The following is a 23,497-nucleotide window of genomic DNA, read 5'->3' as shown; positions in this document are numbered from 1 at the left end:
ATACAATTACAACTGGTGATAATATGCATCATGTTTGTTTATGTACAGTGTTTATCATTCACCATTATTAAAATAAATCATTGAATTATAATACAGTAACTAGTAAGTACTAAGTAGTAGTCGAAAATTCGGTTTTCTTCTTATGTTTTTGTGTATGGTACTTTTTGTAGTTTTGTATACATTTTAGAATTTTAAATCATTGTGATATTGATAAATGCACACGTTTGATAATATTTTCAAAGGACTATTTCCTTAACTCGATGTTTTAATATTTAGTCTTCAGTCGTCAATATTATCGACATACCAACCTATATTGTGATACAGATTTAAACAAAACTTTACAATAAATGATTCAATGCCATGGATTTGGATAAAACGTTTGAAGTCATGCAAGAAGAAAACGACAGTATTAAATCTGGTAAGAAATAATAAAACATATTTTCTTTATAACTTTTCATGAATTTCAAATATATTTATTATTAATTTGTTCACCAGAATAACTATTAACTAGAAAAATGTATTTAATTGTAGAGTTATTCTTTTTGATTGCCAAGTTTCTGAAGGATAGCCAATTTAAAAATGCTTTTGAAGTAAGATATTTGTTTATGTATTTTAAAATATTTAATGTTAAGATACTTATTGCAATAGATATAAAGCATATTATACAGCTTAAATATCAAAAAAATCTTAACACTTACAACTTATTTTTGTTAATATTTTTTATTTGTTTTATTTTTTATTCACAGGCATTAAAATTGGATTTGAACGAATCAAATGTAAGATATAATTTTGAACAATTATAAATAAATTGTATTTTTAATAAAAAAATATTTTATTTTTAGATCCTACCAACACGTATTGATTTTTTAGGAGAAGAAAACCAACAAACGTTTGATGAATTGGTATTATTTATTTATATATTATTATATAAAATATTTAATATGATAAACATTCAATAACAAATTAATATGAATAAATAAATTTAACCGTTAGTGTTGGGATATTAATGATTAAAGTTTATTATAAGTCTTTAACATGATTACTGCATATCAAATTTGTGTATACTTGTTGTGATGCTTAGAAAATTAGGTTTTTAAAATTATTTTTAAAAATTCAAAATTTTAATGTGTTTATGTATAATTTGCGCATACTCATGAAATAATACTTACTAATAGAAGATATTATCTAAAAATAAAAAGTTAAATCATTATGTTTATCAAACTATTATGCATTTAATAACAAATATTTTTTTTTAAATTATTAGTTTTGGAATTATGATTATTAATTAGTAATTTTTTAAAGAAATAATTTTACAAAATAAATGTATATTTGATGGAAGAAAAATATATCTAGCAGTAGTATTCCTCAATTTGCTATGCCAAACTATCCGGGTGATTCACTGAGTAAATATTTTTATATCTTCAAATGGAGTCTTGACAAGGTAACTTTATTGCTCAGACAATTTAAATCAATAACATTCTTTAATCTATTTTGCATAACTGTTGTAACTCTTGTAAAAACTAATTTTAAAACTTAATCACTTTGTCACAAATGTTTTGATGTGACAAACAAATATTCTTATTTAAAAAATATATGATTGATTTGATGAGTTTATTAGATCTGAAATAAAAATACTATTTAATTAAATTTTAATTAATATATTTCATTTCTTCTACAATTTAAATGAAAATCTAATAATTAATTATACAAATAATTAAAGATAAATATTCAAACTATATTTAATTATTAAATTATAATATCTTTTCATTATGTTAAATAATTTACACGTGGGTAACATTTTCAATACCAACATATTTGATATGTATATCATAAAATATATTATTTAGATTTATAAGTATGTTTAGTATGTTCTGATATTTATAAAAATAATTTATGCAGAAATTCTGTTTATTATGTATCTATGTTACGGGTAAAGTAGAAAGTCAGGCACTATGTACAATGCCTGATTTTCAAAGATGAAGTTAGAATTACTTAATATTTCCCGAGCATTTTATACAGTGTCCAATTAGATTTGGGCACTTTAGATTAAATATTGAATGTATACAAAATTAAATAAAACATCTTACAGAAAAATCATTAAATTGCACAGCTTTGTTAATATTATCTAAAAGTGGTTTGACATGAATAAAATGTTGTTAAACTTCTCATTAAACTTTTTTTCCATTTTATGATAGAAAATAGTACAAAAATACTTAAAAAATAGTAAGAAACGTTGACCAAAAGAAAAAAAACAATACCACATGCTGCAACTAATGATAGACTATCCAATGTCGCCATTGTGACTATCATTAGAAAATATCGAATATGAATTTAAAGATTGGTTTATGGAATATTATCTAGATTTTAGATAACCATAATGTTCGTGTAATATACTATATGATCAGTATTGATTACTTTATCGTTAAGATTACGGATTGGTTTGTATTATCGCAGCTATTCCGTTGTTGCGTACGAATAACATATTTAAGCATAGTTTTATAGTGATATTGTTACGTATAAATGTGTGCAGCGCGCTGTATTTAATTTACTTTGCCTGGTTAATTTATGAACAATTTGAGTATTAAAATTATTATTCTTACACTGGCCTAAATGTTCAGGCATTGTTATACAATGTCTGAATTTTCTACTTTGCCCGTAACATGTTTACCTATGTTTAATATACTTATCATCTTAATTTATTTTATTTTTGTACATTTTTTATTATTTAATATTATAATAAAATCAAGAAAAATTACATTAGTGAAGATATTTTGTATGTTCCTATTTATTTAAAACAATTTTTTGATCATTGATCGTCAGTTTTAAATATCAAATTTACCATAGAAGAAAAATAGGTTCATTTACCTTGTTATTAAATGCAGTATGATTTGGTCAGTATTAAAATTAAAATATTAAATTTTTTTTAAATCTTCTTATAAGTATTATTACATTAATAGATGCAAGTTGTACATTGATATTTTAATTTTTCAATTTTTTAGAATTTGTTAAGTTACATTTTTTTTGCGTAATAATAAATATACACAAATATAATAAACAGATAACTTGTTAAATAAGTTTTTTAATATCTTGAATTTTACTATAAGATGAAGGAAGTTTTGAAACTATTGGAAAACTTGGATTTGCACAGTATATTTACATGCATTGAGTCTGTTATTTGATACTTTGACAATTAAATATGCATAGTAATATTATAGAATATAGAGTATCAATTAGCAATTGCTAATTATAATATTATAATAGAAATTAGACAATTTGTGTTTGTAGGTTCTGAGAAAAACAATATATTAATGTATGTATTGGACGATTTTTTTGTGTCTGAAGAGTCATCTTTTATATACTGTTTAAGTTCAGAAGTGTAGTCAGTGACTAACTATTTTATAGAGATATTTCTTCATTTTATATGGTAGACTAATAGATGATTGACTTGGTAGGAATTGACAAATGGGTATTGTCTGACCATCGCCCAACAAAAATTGGTCACTGGCAATTAGTTTTCTTAGGAGGACGTCATATACCCATATGTTCTCTCCATCGTACATGTGTAAGACAGTAAATTTTCATTCTCCAGTTTCAATAGTATGCTTTTAGTTATATTATTAGAATAAATTATACTTTTAGGGAAAAATATTATCTGTGTTCTCTCATTGGTTTTTTTATGCAAATCATGAGCATTTCCAAACATTTTTCATAATCAAAAGTTTCTTAAAAATTAAAAAAAAAACAATGAATACAGTTATTGTCCTTACTAAAAGTTTGATAATAGGTAAATTCACTCTAATGTCAAAAATCACTATTGAAATTGGAGAATAAAAACGTATTATGTTGTTGGCAGTTAGATGGAGACAACGTGTAGGGTACAACGTTACCTTTAATGAACTAAGTGTAAAAAAAAAAAGGTGATCTAATTTTTAACTTCAATTTCTTTATTGGTTCAAAGTTAATTGATATTGGTTCATTGATCTTAGAAGGGTTAAATGTAAAAAAATTAAGTATAATTTTCTTATAAATTAAGAAAATAAAAAAATAAAATTGGGTAAAACGGAACTTTTACTTGAAACATGTTTAAACAGAATTGACTTTCTTATTTTATTGTAGTTGAAAAATTAATAAAACCATAAGTTACTAAAATTTATAACAATTTTAGATTAGCATTTTAATAATTGTATATAATTTTCAAAATATTTTAACTATTATTTAAGCTATTTATAGATGTGAGAATTTTTCAAATTTTTTTTCTGTAATTATCAATGAAAAAAAAAATTTATTTGTTAAATTAACTAAAATTTTAAATTAGTTTATAGAAAAAAAGTGTATAATGTATAATCCTAGGCTAAACTTAACAATACAATACAAAGATCCTTTCACGGAGATGAGATTTGAAACCATGTGATATTTTATTATATTAATTACATACTATGTTACTATGTTAGTATATATTATAATATATATATTTATATACATAATGTAACAATGACATTTTCAATACACTTAAATTAATTTTATGCTATAGCCTATTTTTACCAAGAACATATTCATACCGTTCTACAGTAAGTTGACATTGACTCAAAAACTTATAACAATAACTTAATAATATGATATAAATAAATATAATTGAACGGATTAGGAAAATAAAAAAAATAAAGTTGAAAAAGATATTCTGAATTTAGAGTAATATTAATTTTCAAGAAATAATAAATATATAAAGTACTATAAGTTAATAATTGAGAAATAACTAGTAACTAATATAACTAACTTAAAATAAATTGATAATTAAAAAAAATTTGTTATTGGTATTAACAGTAAATATTTTATTTAGTTAGTTTATAGTAATTAATGATTGGACTGAGTGGTTTTTTCCATATGGAGGACCATTTTAATATTTTCCAGTAGGCCATATTAGCCTACCAATTCTAGTAAAACGTGTTTTGTAATACTATTTTTAATATTTTTGTTTTAGGAAAGAAAATATAATCATATTAAATCTGATCACTTATTAGATATTTGTAAACGCATCCGATTATTGAGCAACTATGAAAAGTCCTCAGTTCCAGTGGTTTTCTCATTACTTGGAAAAGGAAGCTTTTCACTTGTTAATACTCAAAGTAAATTTTTCATAAACTATATTATTTTAATTTGTATTTGAAATGATTTCCTGTTTTCTAGAAAAACGTAAATACCTATCACTTGCTGATTGTATTACACGGCAACATAGTTCTTTGCCATTGCCTCCTTTACATGTTCGAGGTCAAAACATTGGTAATCATAAATTATTTACACAACGTGCCCCATTTATTTATTTCAATTATATTTTTTAGTCAAAGTATTATTTGGTCGTGAAATTTCTGGTTCAGTTGATAAAAGATATTTACTGCCTGTATCCAAATTTTCAAACGTGGAATTTCATGGACGAGTTCTTGGCCATTTAACTGCTGTTTACTGTGTCTGTTTTGATACAACTGGCAGATACATTGCTACTGTATGTTATATTTAAATGAAATTTTGTATTATTTAATATTTAATATTTTTATTTATTTCAGGGAGCTGATGATTATTTAGTTAAATTATGGGAGGCAAATACTGGAAGACTCTTGTCAACATTAAGAGGAGCTAGTGCTGAAATAACAGATATAGCAATCAACACTCAAGCTACATTAATTGCAGCTGGAAGTATGGACAAAGTATTGAGAGTCTGGTGTCTTCAAACAGCTAGACCAGTAAGTTTTGGTGATAATTTTATAATAAAAATAGGAGTAAATTTAAAAATATTCAGTTGTTTGCACTTATTTATCATTTTTACCATTTATTTGTTTTATTTAGATTGCTCATATAGTAGCACACGCTAGTATGATTGTAACTGTAAATTTTTGCCCTCAAACATTTAATGGACTTGGTTATATAGCTTCAACTAGTACTGATGGTTCAGTTGTATTTTGGCCATTTCGATCTAACAATGGAAATACAATTTTTGAGTGAGTTTAATTATTTTATTTTTTGAAGCTTTGATTGTTATGCATTTGTTTAGTTAATATTTATTTGCTTATTATAAAATTAAAAATGTATTTTTATTTTTACAGATCTAATTTAACTGTTTATAATGAACGCATGCGACCAGGTAGTGCCAAAATTCTTTGTGGTGCTTTTTCAGCTGGTGGTGTAATGTTTGCTACAGGCAGTGCTGATCATAATGTTAGAGTTTACAAAATGACACCTCCATCACCAGATGCATCAGCGCCAGTACGCTTAATGGAGGTTGAAGCTCATTCTGATACTGTTGACTCTATACAATGGGCTCATAGTGGTTTAAGGTTTAGTTCTGGTTCAAAAGATGGAACAGCATTAATCTGGGCATACAAAAATCAAGAGTGGAAGTATAAAACATTACACATGACAACAAAGTTAAATAAAAAGTTAGTTAAAACAAAATTTACTTAAATATTTACTTCATAATTTAAAGATGAACAATTAAAAAAATATTAAATAATTATTAGTCTTGCGGAAAAAAAATCTGATGAGGAACTTAAGCAAGTTAAACCATCTGTAACATACTTATGTTGGGATCAAAGTGACCGTTGGATTATTACTGCATGTACAGATATGACTATAAAAGTTTGGGATTCATGTACTACTGAACTTTTACAAGTAATGACTGGACACAAAAAAGAAGTATATGTTTTAGAATCACATCCATTTCATTCTAAGGTTAGTATAACTCCTAAGTGTTATAACGATACATATTTATAAGTTAATATATTTTTAATTCTTAATAGATTAACAAATGTATTGATTTTGCAAATATATAGGTGTATTTTTTTTTTTGAGTGTGTGTACGTGTTAAGTAATCAAAACAAGCTTTAATATTCAATTTTTTTCGGTGGTTTTTGATAGAAAATTGTATCTAATTTGAGGTTGAAATACTCTAAATTAAAAATTTCCCAGTAATTTATTTTATAATAATAATAAAAAAAAAAAAACAAAACGAATAATTGTTTTTCTTATTTAAAGGTATATCATTGAACTCAAATTTAACATACCCATATAGTAAACCACTCGACACCTAGTTTACAGCAGACAGTACCCATTTGCTATCTTCTTTTTTTTTAAATTTTAATATTAAATTTGTTTTATTTAAGATTTTGTTGAGTGCTGGTCATGATGGAAAGATATTTATATGGAACATAATAACTGGTGAAGTATTAGTATCATTTCAAAATTCCATTGAAGGTCAAGGTTTTGCTGCATTATATGATGCTAAATGGTCTCCTGATGGGACAATGTTTTCAGTGACTGATTCACAAGGTCATTTATTAACTTATGGACTAGGAATACCCTCGCCTCGCAGAAAAGTATATTATTTTATTAATATATTAATATTCTATCTTATTTACTAACTTATAACTTTTAGTAATAATAAATATGTTCTAGGTTCCATATGAAGTATTTTTTCATACTGACTATAGACCGTTGTTACGGGCAGCTGACCATTCTGTATTAGATGAGCAAACTAACATGGAACCACATTTAATGCCTCCTCCATTTCTGGTTGACTCTGACGGTTCACCTTATCCTCCAGAAATTCAAAAACTCGTTCCTGGAAAAGAAAATGAAGGGCTTTTACAACTAGTGGCAGATGTAATAATTAATGAACTAGGTTAGTAACCTTTGTTAGACATCATCTTTAAATATTTAATAATTAAAATATTACCATTGTTAAAACAACACATTCCTTACTTTGCTCAATATTTGAAATACCTTAATATTATTAATATTTCTATCATCAATTTATTTATTTTTAGGCCGAACTGAAGTTATTGGAATTCGAGGAACTGCTAACATGAACACTGTTGAGCATTTATCTAATAATTCACCTAATCAGTCAAGTATGTAAAATATTGTTATTTTATATTATAATATATTAATATTAATATTATGAACATCATTACATTTTAGGAGTTATTAGTTTACATCCATCAGTAGAACAAAATAGTAGTTCATTTTCATTTGAAAATAGACCAAGAATTATTTGTAAACCACTAAAACCATCAATAATGGATCAAATTCAAAACCGAATGTATGTTTAAATAAACGTTTTAAAGTCCCACTTAATAAAAGCAAAATTATTTTATTATTACAGTATTCTTTAAAGATTAACAATATATTACATCAAATCAATAAATATGTATTGTTGTATAATTATAAATGATTTTCTAGTAAAACTTTGGGTGTTATGGAAGAAGAAGAGTTTACTTTAGAAAGTGCTAAACCACTAGTAATTGATGAAAAACCTCAAGTTTTGTCTGTTAAGCCAAAGAAAAAGCCTCAAGCAAAACATTCTTATAGTACTAGAGCAACTAATGTAGAAAATGATCCACAAGTAGGTTAAAAAGTTATATTTTTATTAAGCAGCCAAAATATTAGGTACTATTATTTTTTAAATTATATTTTAGGAAAATAGATCGTCATCTAATCCAGAAGAATCTCAAGAAGAAGATGCTGATTATACTGATGGAATTGATTCAGATGAAAAAGTTGAATCATTGTCAGATTCTGATTCTGGTACTAGCTCTGAATATTCTGATTGGGTGGCGGATAGTGGTACCAATCTTGAACCACCTAAACGTACTCAACATCGAAGACGTCGTGTTAAAAGACCTACTACTCCACCTTCATCTCCATCACCTCCGTCATCTCCACATGATGGACCTAAAACGGTGCCTCCTCGAAAAGTACTAAAGGTAAATGTAAAGAATTTATACAATTTTTTTTCATTGCTCTATATAATATATTATGTTTTTTTATTAGGATGTTCCAGAAATATATAGACCTTCTGAATGGTTTTCAGAAGTTTTACCAAAAAAATCACCATATTGTCCTCAAATGGGGGATATTTTAATGTTTTTTGAACAAGGTTATAAATTATATTTAGAAGCAGTAGAAGCAAAAAAAGTTTACAAATTAAAAACAACACAATCTACTCCATGGGGGGAATTAGAACTTAAAGTAAGTAATTTTAAATATATTTAGAATATTTGAAAAATTATGTTTAGTATTAATTGATCAATTAATTACAAGGAACCTCAAATGGTAAAAGTAATTGGAATAAAATACGAGATAAGACCTCCTCGTTTATGTGGATTGCGCTTAGCTGTATTGAAAGAAAATGGTGATCATACTTCTTTTAGTTTTGACCTAAAATACCATGATATGCAAGATGTAATAGATTTTTTAGTTTTACGACAAACATATGAAGCTGGATTAGCAAGAAACTGGAAAGAAGGTTTATTCATTTATTTTGAATATTTTAATTTTATTTTACAAGTCATTAATTATTTCAATTAATTGAAGGTCAACGATTCCGAAGTATGATAGATAATGCTTGGTGGTGTGGTAAAATAGTTGAACAAAGTACTTCCCGTTCACCATTTTTGTGTTATCAAGTTCTTTGGGATAATGGTGAAAAAGAAAATTTAAGTCCTTGGGATATGGAACCTATAAACCCTAAAAGTATGGATTATTTTTATTAATGTATTCTACTATTTTTCATAATTTATGTTTCTTAATTATTTTTGTATTAAATAAAGGAGAACCATTGAATGGTATGTCACTGCCAGTGACTACAAAAGAAATGAAAGATATATTATATCGACCAGAATCTGGTAATAAAGAATGGCCTAGTGGGTCTCGAGATTTAATTTGTGACCGTATATTGAGAGGATTGCATGATCTTATGGGAATGTCACTTGCAGAACCATTCCTTGCACCAGTCGATATTCAAGAGTATCCATCTTATGCATATATTGTGGAATATCCTATTGATCTATCAATTATAAAAGTAAAGTAATTTACATATATTAAAAACATAATAATAATACTTAATTCGTTTATTTAATATTTTAATTTTAGGCAAGATTAGAAAATCGTTTTTATAGACGTCTAGCAGCTGTACAATTTGATGCTAGATATGTAGCAAGTAATGCTGAAAAATTCAATGAAGAAGGTAGTGATATCGTGAGAAGTGCTCAAATTATCACTGAAATCTTATTAAAAATTATTAAGTATGTTGTACAGATTTTTGTATTTATAATATTTTACTCCCAATAATTATTGAAAATATTAATCTTAAGTGAAATTTCTTGTTCTTAATTTTTTTACTAAGCTAAATTTTTTGTTCGTCGTGATCTTTGAATAATTATTTATGTTAAAAAGAGTCAGCTGTATACATTTTTAATAATTTAAACTTTTTTTTACAATTTTACTAAAGCTTAAATTTTTACAGATCTTCTTCACCAGTTGAAGTTCCTGCCCTGTGTCGCCAATTACAACAAAATTATAAAAATAATGAAGAAGAAAAAAAAAATGTACTAACTGATGGCCGATCACGTAAATTAAGGCCTAGATCATTAAGAGAAAGAAGTCGACGAGAATCTAATCAGCCTTTTAATTGGAAATTGGAGTGTAAAAATTTTTTGAAACTTATGTGGTTGTCAAAAAATAGTACCCCATTCAGGTAATACTATTTAGAATTTATGAATAATTAATCTAATTTTATAGAAAAAAAATTTAGCTTTATTTGCTAGTACTTATTAATTAAAAATTTGTATACTTATGAGTTATGGTAATCAATTGAAGTTCAATCAGTTATACTCATGTATAATGAATTTCTATCCCAATTAATTGCAATTTTTTGTTTATCATTGTCCATAATAATAGTATATATTATTTTAGTGTTACTTACTGACAGTGAATATTCATTTAAAATAACTTTATATTTTAGGGAACCTGTTGATTATAGTAAATATCCAGATTATGAACGAGTTGTTAGTACACCAATGAATTTAACAACCATTCGAGAAGATTTACGTGGAGATAATTACAAAACTCCTCTAGATTTTTGTGAAGATGTTAGACGAGTATTTAATAACGCACAAACCTATTTTCAATTTTATCCTGATGAAAAGGTAAAGATTTTTGTTTAATTCATCGTTATACAAAAATAGTTAAAATAATGGCATATTTAAAAAGTTAAATTGTATAATTTGATGATCCATTAAGTCCATTTTCCCAGAAATGACAGGTTAAAAAATTCTTAAACATATTTTAGTTTTATAACATTCATAAAATGTTTTTATGTTTAAGTTGGAACAAATTACTCAAGAAATGATAGTTATGTCAGAAGAGAACATAACTCAAATACTAAAGAATTGGGAAAAACAATCATCCAGACGCCCCACATGTAAGTAAAATATTAAATGACAACAATTTTTTTAATCATCATATGTTTTCTAAATAGCTATTGTAAGTCACTTGAGTTCACGTCCACAAAGAAGATGTCGCTTAAAAAGACAAAGAGACTTAGACAATACCCCAAGTGAAGATGAAAGTGATGCTGATTTTAATTTAAGAACCAAAAGACCACGAAGGTTAAGAACAGTTGCAATTAAAGAGGAAACAACAGATCAATCATCATCAGAAGAAGAAATAAAATTTGATCCTAATCAACCTTCAACTAGTTATGCACATAGTAAGTTTTATTTATTAAGTTAATTTATAATTTTTAATTTATAAATTAAAAATAATTTTAGATGAGAGAAGTGAACCTAGTAGTCGTGTTAAAATAAAAAAATCTATTGATATGCCATCAACTAGTCGTGAGGTTAAAGAAGAAGTTCAAAGTGATGATGAAACACCACTAAGGCGTCATTCATCAAGAATTCGTAAATCTACTTATCGTGTACAAGAGAATAATGATGAAAGTGATGAAGATGATGATTATACTCCCACTCGACCTCAGCGGCCAAAACGATTAGTTAAACCACTTCCACAAGATGATGAAAGTGATGATGAAGTTATGCCTACCAAACCATCTCACAGTAGACGACTCCCAGTATGTGCAGAAAGATTTGAAGTACCTCCAATTACTAGAAGGCAACCTACAAGATTTCATGATGAAGATGACAATGAAGAAGAAGATCAACCTACTAGAGCTAGAGCTACTCAGTCAAGATTTTTAAACACTGAAGAAACTGATCAGAGAGGAACAAGAAATTTGAGAAAGAAAAAACGTTGGGATTATGCCAAAATGTTGGATGTATCTGGTGTAAGTAGTGAAGAAGGCGCTGATGACTGGAAACCTTCACCAAAGTTTTCCAAAAAAATATCTTCCCGTCATAAAAGTCAAGCCTCAAGGACTAGAAAAAAAAGGAATTATACAGAATGTAGTGATCAAAGCTGCAGTAGTGATGATAATAATGATGATGACAATGATGAAGACGATGAAGAAAATAGTGTTAATATAAGAGTATCTGTAAGTAGTAGAGGGCGGATTAGAAAATTAACTGCAGAAGCCAAAGCACATTTGTTTCGAAGATAATTAAAGTTATTGTTAACATTTCTCATTTCTTAACAATTTGTATTATATATCTTATTTTTTTTATTATTATTATTATTATTTTAACTGTTAATACAATTTACAAAAATTACTGACAAATATTATTATTGTTAATTAACATTCTATGTAATAATTTAATTATATTTTTAGTTCATTAAGATGCATTTAATGCCTAATTATATTTTTATATTTATTAGTATGATATTATATTGTATTGTAGAAATTCAAATTGTTGTCTTGAAAATCTAAGCTTTTATTTTCAATTAACTGTTTTTATAAGCATGATAGGCATAACATACTTATGTTATAGGTAGTACTAAATGTCTAAACTATTGATTATAATTTATAATACAGGTCAGGCGTATTTTGGAAATTTTATTTTAATTGTGTTGAATATTTAAAATTATGACAATTTTAAGAAAAAAATTGTATGATATTTATTAAAAGAAGAATTTTAAAATATATGATTAAGTATTTAAGTATCTATATTTGTTTTTAAATATTTATTCACTTTTAATTATTTAGGCTTTTAATGTTTTAGATTCTGAACGAAGTGATGAGTGTATTGATTTTACAATGATGTGTGTGTTTTTTTGTGTATACACTATACATTTTTGAAATAACTGGGCAATGTGCGACATGTGCTAATTATTATTGTTCTGTTGAACCTGTTAAAAACGAGTACCGCACTAGATACGAAATATTATACGCACGTCAAATGCCTATGATACAAACATTGGCATTCGTACAATACGCGATATACCTCACAATTTCGAATTGAATATTTGAATATGTTGATCTACACTGAATACTGATTAATCGTTATTTTAATCACTGGGATTCGGTGACAAGATTTTTTAATAGGAGCGAATTCAGTTTGTTGCAGTGGCGTATTTACAGAGGGAGGGGGGTTGTAAGGGTATTTTACCCCCACCAATCTTTTATATAATAGTTAGAACAAAATAAAAATAACGTACTAATAACTTGTAATTTGTATCATAAATATATTTTAACCCCCCCCCCCCAGAAAAAAATCGTATCTACGGTTTGTTAGTACCCACCCACATAGTTCACTATTATATTGTAAACAATATAGTTAGGTTAAAGTAGTAGGTACATTTTCTTATTTTATACCTCAAAATAATATATTATTATAAAATATATTTGCTTAAATATTTAAATAACAATGCGTCTTTTAATAATTGTGAACTATTTTCACAATACCTAATTGTTAACAGCTTCATTCTCGTTTTTAATTTTTATATTAATATTTATTTCAATTTATTTCATGTGATAGTAACATTAATATCACGAACTAAGGTATATCTTAGTCCGTGATTAATATGGTTCGAGTTGATTTTGTTTCAGTGTAGATCTTAATCTACTTTTAATCAACTTTATTTTTTTGAAAAGACTGTTCAAATGAAGCTGGTGTCGCTTACTGGATAAACAGACGTTTCGCAGTCTGGAATAAAGTATCGCCCGAGTGCGTCATAAGTAAACAGGTCATTTTTGTCGTAACCTAAATTAAGAACTCAACACCAAAACAAACAGCCACTGTTTAAAGAGGCTACAGCCTATTTGCGCCCCGAGGGTTGTGGACAGATATGCGCCCTATTTATAAATCGGCAGGTATAGCCCATAATCCATATTATTATGCGTCTAGCCTAACCTGCAGCGTGCATCCGAATTGCATGCCAAAAAAAAAAACATAAATTGGGATGTCCGAATTGCATGCCATCTCTTGAGAGGGTCTGTCTGAATTGCATGTCACTACATCGAGGGGTTTGTCCGAAATTACATGCCGTCAGATTATCAGGTATCAGCAATAGTTTATTTACTATACACTTATTATATTAGGTATAACTTGAACTTTTTTTTTGAACTTTTCTAATTTAACTTACTTTTCCACTGTAAGAACGGGCTTTTGTAACATTTAGTTTAGTATAATAAAGTGAATATATTTTACATTTGTACATGATATATTTTAAATAAATAATTACAATAATAATATAAAATTTGGTCGAATTTAAAAAAAAAAAAAAATAATTTAAATAATAATTTACAATTTGGTCCAGTTTTTAAATAAATAATTACAATAATAATTTAAAATTTGGTCGAATTTTTAAAAAAGAAAATAATTAAAATAATAATGTACAATTTGGTCCAATTTTTGAAATAAATAGTTATAATAATAATATAAAATTTATTTGGATGTCGACAATACAATATTTTGCTAACTTTTCTACAAATGAAATTCTACTAATTTCATCATTTTGAAATTGCGTCATCACTGAACTTTAAATTTTTCTTTTTCCAATATTTATAGACGTCTATTATTTAAATTTGAACTACACATTTTTATATTTATATATCACATTGTACCTACTTGTTTTAAAACATCAAATAAACATAAATTAGGAAAGTTCAAAAAAAAGTTTTAGTTATACCTAATATAACAAGTGTATAATGAATAAGCTATTGCTGATACACGGCATGCAATTAGGACAAACCCCTCTATGAGATGGTATGCAATTCGGACAACCCCCTTTAAGAAATCGCATGCAATTCGGACAATTTTTTTTTTGGCATGCAATTTGGAAGCAGCCCCTAACCTACCATATCTAATATCTATTATATTAACACTATTACGGTTTATGCGAATTGCAATTGTTTTTAACATCTAAATATTTTCTTAAAAGTGTTTTCTATAGTTTCCAGGTGGTATTGGTAACAAAACAAGTACATCAACAACGAAAAATACGAAGCAAAAAATAATGTATGTTTTTAAACGCCAAATAATAAGTTTATTCAGTTGTTCGTATTACATGGTAAAATCTTATTGGTTGAGGCAAAAACTATAAAAAAACCAGTACGTTAATTCTTTTATCATTCGAACTTTGTACATCAACTAATATTTTTATTAACAAGTTTTATTATGACTTTAAAAATGAATTCTTTATTAATTTCTATAGTAGTTTTAACAATTTTTGTCCTGATAATCCCAGCTATAGGATCTGGTAAATATGTTTTTTTTTTATATATAATATACATATTATATTGAATTATTGGAATTATTGTGAATTTGTGATTTATTAAATAGCTATTTGAGTAGGTGATATATAAACAGTACTTATATAAATGAAGCTTTAACTATGTTTTAAATTATATGTACGTATATATAATATATATTATATATAAATAGAAGTATACATTTTTTTTAGTATTAATTAGTTAACATATAACCTATACACTTTTTGAATTTGTTCTTTTTCCTTATTACGTTTATATAGAAATAAATTATCAAAAAGAACTATAGTACTATAGTAGAACTATATAATTAACTTATGATAATATCTAGAAGAAATGTAAGCCAGTCAAACTTGAAAGTAGGAAGTATGAGTTTTGAAAAAGTGAATAATTTCAAATACTTGGGTGTTAATAGGTATAAACTACAGCAATAACAACATGCGTAGGGAAATAAAAGAAATAATGTCGAATGGAAATGAATGTTACCTTTAGCATAAACAAGTTATTAATATCAAAACTATTACCTATCAAAAATTACTTTGTACAGTGTACACAAGCTATCTTAGACCGAATTGATCGATAATAATCTATGCTTGATGTTAAACTTGGTCTACGGCAGCGGTTTTCAACCTGTGGTATGTGGAAAGCACATAGGTGGTACGCAAAGAAAATCTCTCTTTATAAAAAATATAAACGTATACATTATTAATAACAAAAAAAAAAACAGCATAAAAACAGTCAGGTGGTACGTAACATTTTTTAAACTGTGTAGGTGGTACGCGAATACAAAAAGGTTGAGAACCGCTGGTCTACGGTAAAAAAAAACAATAGAAAACTTGCTATATGGAAAAGGAAAATCTTAAGAGTTAAGACATATAATATATCGGGAGTGGTAAACTGAGTCCCTAATAATTTGGTGGATATTGGAGCTAGTGGCTATAGGTAAATTGAGTCCGGAAAACTTTAACGTGCTAGGTAAATTGAGTCCCGAGTATTTATATTTTTCGAAAAATTGATTTATAAATTATAGCTATAAATAGACTTAACATTTTTGTTAAATCGAAATTTCTTGTTTATTTCCTCCTAATGTTTGGGCTGAGTTTAAGGCAACGACAAATGTTTGCGAATTATTTCATTCATAAGACTTAATGGAATATTAATTATCATTTAAACATTTATAATTTCATTGATATACTTAAAGATATTCAAATAGTTAAATGTAGAAAAATACGTTATAAATTATAATATAATTAGCGTATAATAAATTAACTATTGTCGATACATGGCATGCAATTTGGACAAACCCTTTTATGAGGTGGCATAAAATTCGGACCGATCCCTTTAAGAAATCGCATGGAATTCGGAAATTTTTTTTTGGCATGCAATTTTCGGATGTAGCCATAAAAAAGTGCTCCATCTGAGTTCCATCCCTAGATCCTTTTTCTACACCAATTCCGTCCCGGTTAAATAAAGGTACATACCAATTCCATCCAAGTTAAAAAAGTCGGCAAGTGGGTACCGCTCTGCTGTACATTAGGGGGTGGGGTAGACCTCGGACTAGGGTAGATTAAATTTGAATGCAATGATAAGTATCATTGTATACGAAAAACGATTCTGAACGGAGATGATTTGTCAGTCTATAATATATTATGATTAAATATTGTCATATATTCTATTTTGAAACAAATATTCCGATTTCATAAAAATTTAAAACTCAAACGCTCAAAAAATTTTTCCTATAATGACTCTTAAAATTTTCTCTATAGCTTTTTGAAGCAAAACTTATGGAAAACTTAGTATTGAATTTTTTAACGTCAGATATAAATACAAACAATTTTATGAATTTTGAACTACAAAATAATTTGCAAATATTCATGATTTTGACGAATTTTTGTCAAAATTTGAACTTCAAATGCTAATAAAAAAAAATTGTGCCTATGTATTCTTATAATTTTTTAATCACTATAAGAATAACATATGAGGAACTTTGTATAAAATTTTCAAGTATTTTGATAGGGCCAAAAAAATTTTATCGACACTTCAAAAAAAATTTTTCAGAAAAGTTGAAAATTTCAGTTGTATAAATAGCTCAAAAAAACTCAAAATATTTTGAAAATTAAATCATGTAAAGAAAATGCCAATCTAAATAACTGGTAAAATTTTCAAGTATCTACGACTTATACTTTTTGAATAATAACAAATATCAAAAATCGTTTGAGGCTAAACCGTTATTTAACGCGGTTTTGTAAAAATTTAAATTTTAAACACTCATAAAAATTTTTTGTCTGAATCCGGTAGAGTTTTTTTTACAGATATTTGAAGAAAAATGTATGGAAAACCTTGTACCAAATTTTCAAAACTTAGTTATAAAAGAAAAAAATTTTATGATTTTTCAACTTCAAAATTACTTGCAAATTTTTGTGTTTTCGACAAATTTCGTAAAAATTTGAACTATAAACGCTTATAAAAAAAAATTGTGACTAACGATTTTTAATTTTTTTTAGCTACAATAAAAACAACTCATAAGGAACCTTGTATTAAATTTTCAAAACTTTTTGGTCATCCAAAAATTTTTTATCGACACTTAAAAAAAAATTTCTCAAAAAAATCGAAAATTTCAGTGGTCTATAAATAACTCAAAAAAAGTCAAAATTAAACTATATACGGATACCACTGACATTAACATTTGGTGAAAATTTCAAGTATTTTCAGTGATTAGTTTTTGAATTACAACCATAAAAAAAAATCGATTTGGTCGAAAACTGGTTTTGCGTAAAAATTGCCGTTTTTTCGTCATTTTTTTTTTGTTTTTCTCGATTTTTTTGAAAACTGTTGGAAAATGTTAACTTTTTACCTCTATAATGCACCAAGGATATTCACTTTTACATCGGAAACCACCCCCATAGTTTGAAATTGGAGCATTATTTCGACTAGTTATGCTGTACACAGACACAAAAAAAAACAAAAAAAAAACAAAAAAAAAACATACATCATTGTAAAATCAATACATTCTTCACTCCGTTCAGAATCTAAAAAAGTAAGTATAATAAAAATGATAATAAATAATATGTATAAATATTATTGTTATACAATGCATACAAAAAATATAGGTGTTCATAATATTAGTATATCTTCATAATTAATTTAATCGTACTTAATGGTAATAATATATATAATGGATGGAACTCGAATACAGCCGAAAAAAGACACACCTATGGGCTAAGATCTGTATAGCTGTATGTACTATATGGAAAACACAATATATACTCGCATATTATGTATTATATAAGATGTAAACGTCTTGAGTATCTGGGACATGTGTGGAGAGCTGATGAAGATGTATTAAAGAATATTCTGATAGAAAAAATTAATAAAAAGACGTCCACTTGGAAGACCAAGAATAAGATGGGAATGCAACGTTTTTTTTTTAAATTTCTAGTATATAACTATGATAGCTCAACAATTAGGTACTTAATTACTTATTAGTTAATAATATACACAATAATACATAATACATTACAATATACAATAAATTATATAGTAAAGCCAATATAAAAGAAAATATAATTTTAATGGCAGTTGTGGATTTTGTGTTAAGAATTGAGTTAATATTAAAAGAAATATTAAGGGATTTTAGTACATTAGTTAGAATTAGGCGTTTGTCTTGTAGAGCAGGGCAGTCAAATAAAATATGGGATAGGTCACAGATACATTCATTTAGATAAAGTGTAAAAAATGGAGAATCATTTAAACCAAGTTTGAAGGAGTGACTGGGTAGAAGATCCTATGCGTATAACCGATTAAATTGAACAATATATGGTTTATGCAAGTGTAAGTTATTAAACCAAGTTTTTTTAGGGATATTGGGAGTAATATTTTTATATCTTGAGGCGAGGTGTGCAGGTAGGTTGTTCCATAGAGAGAGCCACATGTTGGAGGTATACTGTTCTATCTGAGGGATGAAGTCGGAATGAGGGAGTTGAGTAAAAGGAGGGAATATAAGATGGTTTGAAGATTTAGCCAAGTTGTCTGCAACCTTGTTACCGTGTATACCCGTACGACTATACTGAGTGCGCTGAGAGAGCGCAAGTCGGCGGCGCCCAAAAACGGTTTTACTGCGCAACCCCAAACGTCACTCTGCCATAGGGAAACCAGTTTTGACAGTAGGGAGATACAGGAGGATGCGCAGAACTTGATAGCCGACTTGCACTCTTTCGGCGCACTCAGTATAGGTACCCAAAGAAACTGAATGTTATGAATGACATATTAGACTGGATTTTGGACAGAGAAAAATTGAGAGAATTACTAGTGATAGCACAAATCTTTAAGGTTAGGTTTAAGTTGTTGAAGAAGAAGAAAATATACAGATAAATAATTATTAAAACTCTTTATAAGTATAAAATATATCTTTAATGCACTGCATTAAAATTATATATAAATTTAGTGTCAAATGATAAATGTAAATTATCTCAATGTAACGATATAAAAGCGTGTATTATAATTATCATTCTGAAATACTATATTTTTATGACCAAAAATAGTCAAATAGGTTAAATATTATAGTGTATAATAATAAAACCTTATAATTATTTTTTGTATTTAGTTTATGATTCTGATAAAACGGCGTATTCGACTTTCGTAAATGATAAAAGTAAGTTACCTATATCTAAATGTAAATTATACAAAACATACAATTATTAATTCGCTCTACTAAATGATATGCTCAAAATTAGTCAAATATTTTAGATGTCTGTATTTAAAATATAAAGGGGTTCTTTTTAAAGATTTTGAGATAGTTTATTTTTGATAGATTTTACAATGGTCATTGGTCAATGATGCATGTTTTCTTCCTATAGGAAGAACTATCGTTATAAATTATCCAATTACCCATAGAAATTTAAAATGTTTCATTTTACATTTTTTTTGATATTACTATATCTAATATTATCTAGTCAGGCTAGTCAGCGCATAACCGATGTCCAGATATAATTCTAGATTGTACCCACTTTTGGGAATAGCAAATCTTTGTTTTTGTGGTTGCTAATCTTTAAAATGAAATCGGGTCGATCGTCGATGACTGATACGACCTACAATTTACACTTGCTGTAAAAGAATGGTTCCAATTTGTAAAAAAAAGGGCGTAAATATCATCATAGGGAACTAAAAAAAAAATGATACATAAATTTAAGTATTTAAAAATATATTATTAATATGCTTAAAATTATACAAAATAGAGTTTAAAATTTAAATGAAAGCTCACTAAAATATTAGTGTGAGTAAAAATACTTGGTAAATACTTGTACAAAGATAAAAATTGATATTTTGTTCGGTGAATTCGTGATAAAAATATCCGCAAGATTTAACATTTTAAATTAAAATTTTGATATAGGTAATAAATAATAATTTTGTTAATAAAATATTATGTATAATGTATAATAAACATATTAGCTGTTTAAGCCTAAACATGTATCATATTGCCCGAGATCTGAATTGATACTCATTTAAAGTGTTGTATAACTAATAAATTATATGTAAATAAAAACACGTCATTTGGTTATTGAGTTTTTTGTATAAAAATAAATTATAATTGTATAAATTATTTTGGATACGATATTTTTAATAAAATAAACCACAACATACTAATTGAACAATTAAAAAAATGATGATATTAATAAACCTCTATTATCTTGGTTTAATTCCTTTAAAAAAAAATTGATTCGCGACCATCTATCACCTAGGTACTTTATTTCTTATATTTTTATAAACGATGTATCCTTACTCCTTAGCTATAAAAATTTCAAATTTATTACTACTTGCTGATAACGCAACAATTTTAAAATAAGGGCTAAAGGTAATAGGCTGGTATAATAAACTAATACTCATAGTGGTTGCTGACGTTTATTATTGGATCGCCAATTAAAATTAATTGATGTATTTATTTACAGTACAATATACAGATTTAAAAATTTTTAAAGAAAAATACAATGAAGGTAATTACAATCATTTAAAATAAATAAATGCCTACTTATAAGTTTACAACGTTTCAGTAAGAACTGAAAATATAATTACTTGTAGTAGTTTGGCACATATATGAAATGGAACCCTGGAAAGGGCGAAAAAAATTTAAATAAAAGTTTAATAAAAATGATTTTTTTTATCTAAATTATAAAAAAATAATTACAATTTAAACAATTTATTAATATTTATATTTAAAAACTTTTTAAAAATAATAACAATAATTAAGAATAAATATAACACAGCATTGATATTTTTTTTATTACAAACTCAAAATACAGCATCTATTTCATAAAAAGTATTTTCTATTATTGCAAAATGGTATTGATAAATTATTACACTTAAATAATTCATAAACCCAAGTAACTATATTATTGCATTGATGGTTGAATAATTTTATTTTTTAGAAATTCTCCAATTCTGCAAAAAAAATAATATAAAGGACAGTAAGTCTTTAACAAATCTAATTACTCATTTTATATAAATATTTATTTAACACCTAATATTATTTCTATGAAATAGGTATACGTCGTTGTTACTGAAAAATTAAAACATAATATTACACATTAACCTATTCAGTGGGGCCTATTATTTATTCGAAGAAATAAACAAGAATAATATTAATAATAATCATAATATTGTTTATCCTATTATTTAAATTTTATAGAAAAAAATAAAATGTAATCATAGCGTTTTACTTGTTGTTCACATGTCATATATAAAGCATAAAGACAGTGTTTGAATATGATACAGTACTATTGTAATGTTCTATTATTTATTTAAGCAAAAAAACTTCTATTTGGCAACTGCCTTAAATAACTGTGGTTCTTTAAAATAATGATAATTATTTAACATACACCTATCTCATATAAGTAATTTAAGTAATTATGGGAAGTTTATAATATACCTAGTTAAATAAGTTATTTTTTAATTTATCTTTAATATTATGATTCAATGAACTATACATTACTTGTGAAACTTATGATTTTTACATAGGAGTTATACATATTTTTATATTTTTTAATTAGCTAATGAAGAGGACATTATGTCGGCTAGTCTATTATGTATGTGATCTAAAACGTATTTATTATTCTGTTAAAATGTTATTTTAAATTAATTTTCAGTACCTATCTTAAATTAAACAGTTAATAAATGCTACTTAAATGTTATATTCAGATTTCAAGGAGAGTTTTGAAGAATACATTATGTATGGTAAGGAATTATTATCTTCTAACAAGATTTAACCTACTATTTACAGACAAAAAATATGATACTTTGAAGGTTAAAATAATGAGTACCATAATATTATTTTTAAATATAAAAATAATTAAAATACACTAGCTAATTTTAGATACCTACCCATTGATTTACGCCATAATGTAATTCAATCTGAATTTATTATTGTTTCTAGTTATTAATATTTTTTGTAAAATATATATTTTAATAATTTCTTAAAATTTGTTATTTAATCTTCAACTACATTAATGATAGATCTCTAATAAAATTAAAGTTATGTACATATGTCATACGTATTACTTGTTATTTATTCGGCTTTGCTTAAATTGTTATTAATTAACATTTAAATTCTATAATACATTTTTTAGCTAACTATTATATTTTTTAATGTTATAGTCACGGATTTATTTAAAACATCAGAAAAATATATTCATTATTTATGTAAGTGTTTTTTTCTTTTCAGTAAATTATACTAATGTAATTATTATTAAATCAAAGGTGCCTATACTTAAGTAGAAATATGTAGGTACCTAATTAATATATACACTAAAGATTATATTAATAATAATATGTAGGTATAAGTTGTTAAATTATTATGAGGTTATCTGCAAAGCAATAGACTTTTTTATTAATCTATAAAATTCCGGCTCCATTATTGTTCGCGCTACGCGAAGTATTCTTCATAGGTAATGTTATCACGATATTTTTTAATGCAATATAGTAATCAACTAAATATATACGTATGGTATTTACTACAGGGTCGTTGGCCAAATACGTTGCATACGTAGCACTATGAACGTGCTAATAAGG

General features: G+C 26.1%; 2 protein-coding genes across 6 annotated transcripts in view; both read left to right on the top strand.

Annotated features, from left to right (window-relative positions):
* The first annotated feature begins 11 nt into the window (after positions 1–11).
* On the top strand, positions 12–12,485 carry LOC114125207 (PH-interacting protein). Its single transcript, XM_027988751.2, has 28 exons — positions 12–102; positions 277–418; positions 532–590; positions 747–776; positions 843–902; positions 4,979–5,123; positions 5,185–5,277; positions 5,337–5,497; positions 5,559–5,735; positions 5,839–5,990; positions 6,096–6,428; positions 6,510–6,720; positions 7,152–7,364; positions 7,444–7,669; positions 7,815–7,898; positions 7,969–8,089; positions 8,230–8,392; positions 8,466–8,753; positions 8,821–9,018; positions 9,091–9,295; positions 9,364–9,522; positions 9,600–9,850; positions 9,922–10,073; positions 10,295–10,525; positions 10,793–10,976; positions 11,155–11,251; positions 11,309–11,539; positions 11,601–12,485. Exons 2-28 carry the CDS (start codon positions 361–363, stop codon positions 12,386–12,388), a joined length of 5,070 nt encoding a protein of 1,689 aa, XP_027844552.1. The 5' UTR covers positions 12–102; positions 277–360; the 3' UTR covers positions 12,389–12,485.
* Positions 12,486–15,303: 2,818 nt separating this feature from the next.
* Positions 15,304–23,497, top strand: part of LOC126548949 (uncharacterized) — a 30,466-nt gene continuing 22,272 nt past the window's right edge. For all 5 annotated transcript variants that reach the window (XM_050197070.1, XM_050197066.1, XM_050197068.1 and 2 more), the window contains exons 1-7: positions 15,304–15,426; positions 20,040–20,087; positions 21,382–21,426; positions 21,859–21,897; positions 22,480–22,515; positions 22,628–22,663; positions 23,084–23,128. In XM_050197070.1, the coding sequence (XP_050053027.1) occupies positions 15,345–15,426; positions 20,040–20,087; positions 21,382–21,426; positions 21,859–21,897; positions 22,480–22,515; positions 22,628–22,663; positions 23,084–23,128 (331 nt within the window). In that variant the 5' untranslated portion in view covers positions 15,304–15,344. The remainder of the gene's footprint in view (positions 15,427–20,039; positions 20,088–21,381; positions 21,427–21,858; positions 21,898–22,479; positions 22,516–22,627; positions 22,664–23,083; positions 23,129–23,497) is intronic.

Source organism: Aphis gossypii, chromosome 1 (assembly GCF_020184175.1).
Source record: "Aphis gossypii isolate Hap1 chromosome 1, ASM2018417v2, whole genome shotgun sequence".
Taxonomy (NCBI): Eukaryota; Metazoa; Arthropoda; class Insecta; order Hemiptera; family Aphididae; genus Aphis; species Aphis gossypii.
The sequence above is the reverse complement of the archived record's forward strand: the minus strand, read 5'-3'. Positions and strand labels throughout refer to the sequence as shown.

What these genes read in the sequence shown, in the direction of transcription:
- LOC114125207 (XM_027988751.2), top strand. Translation starts at nt 361, where the DNA reads ATGGATTTGGATAAAACGTTTGAAGTCATGCAAGAAGAAAACGACAGT. An exon ending in GTCTTCAAACAGCTAGACCA is followed by an intron (nt 5,736 to 5,838) that starts GTAAGTTTTGGT and finishes TGTTTTATTTAG; the next exon opens with ATTGCTCATATAGTAGCACA. An exon ending in ATGTAGAAAATGATCCACAA is followed by an intron (nt 8,393 to 8,465) that starts GTAGGTTAAAAA and finishes ATTATATTTTAG; the next exon opens with GAAAATAGATCGTCATCTAA.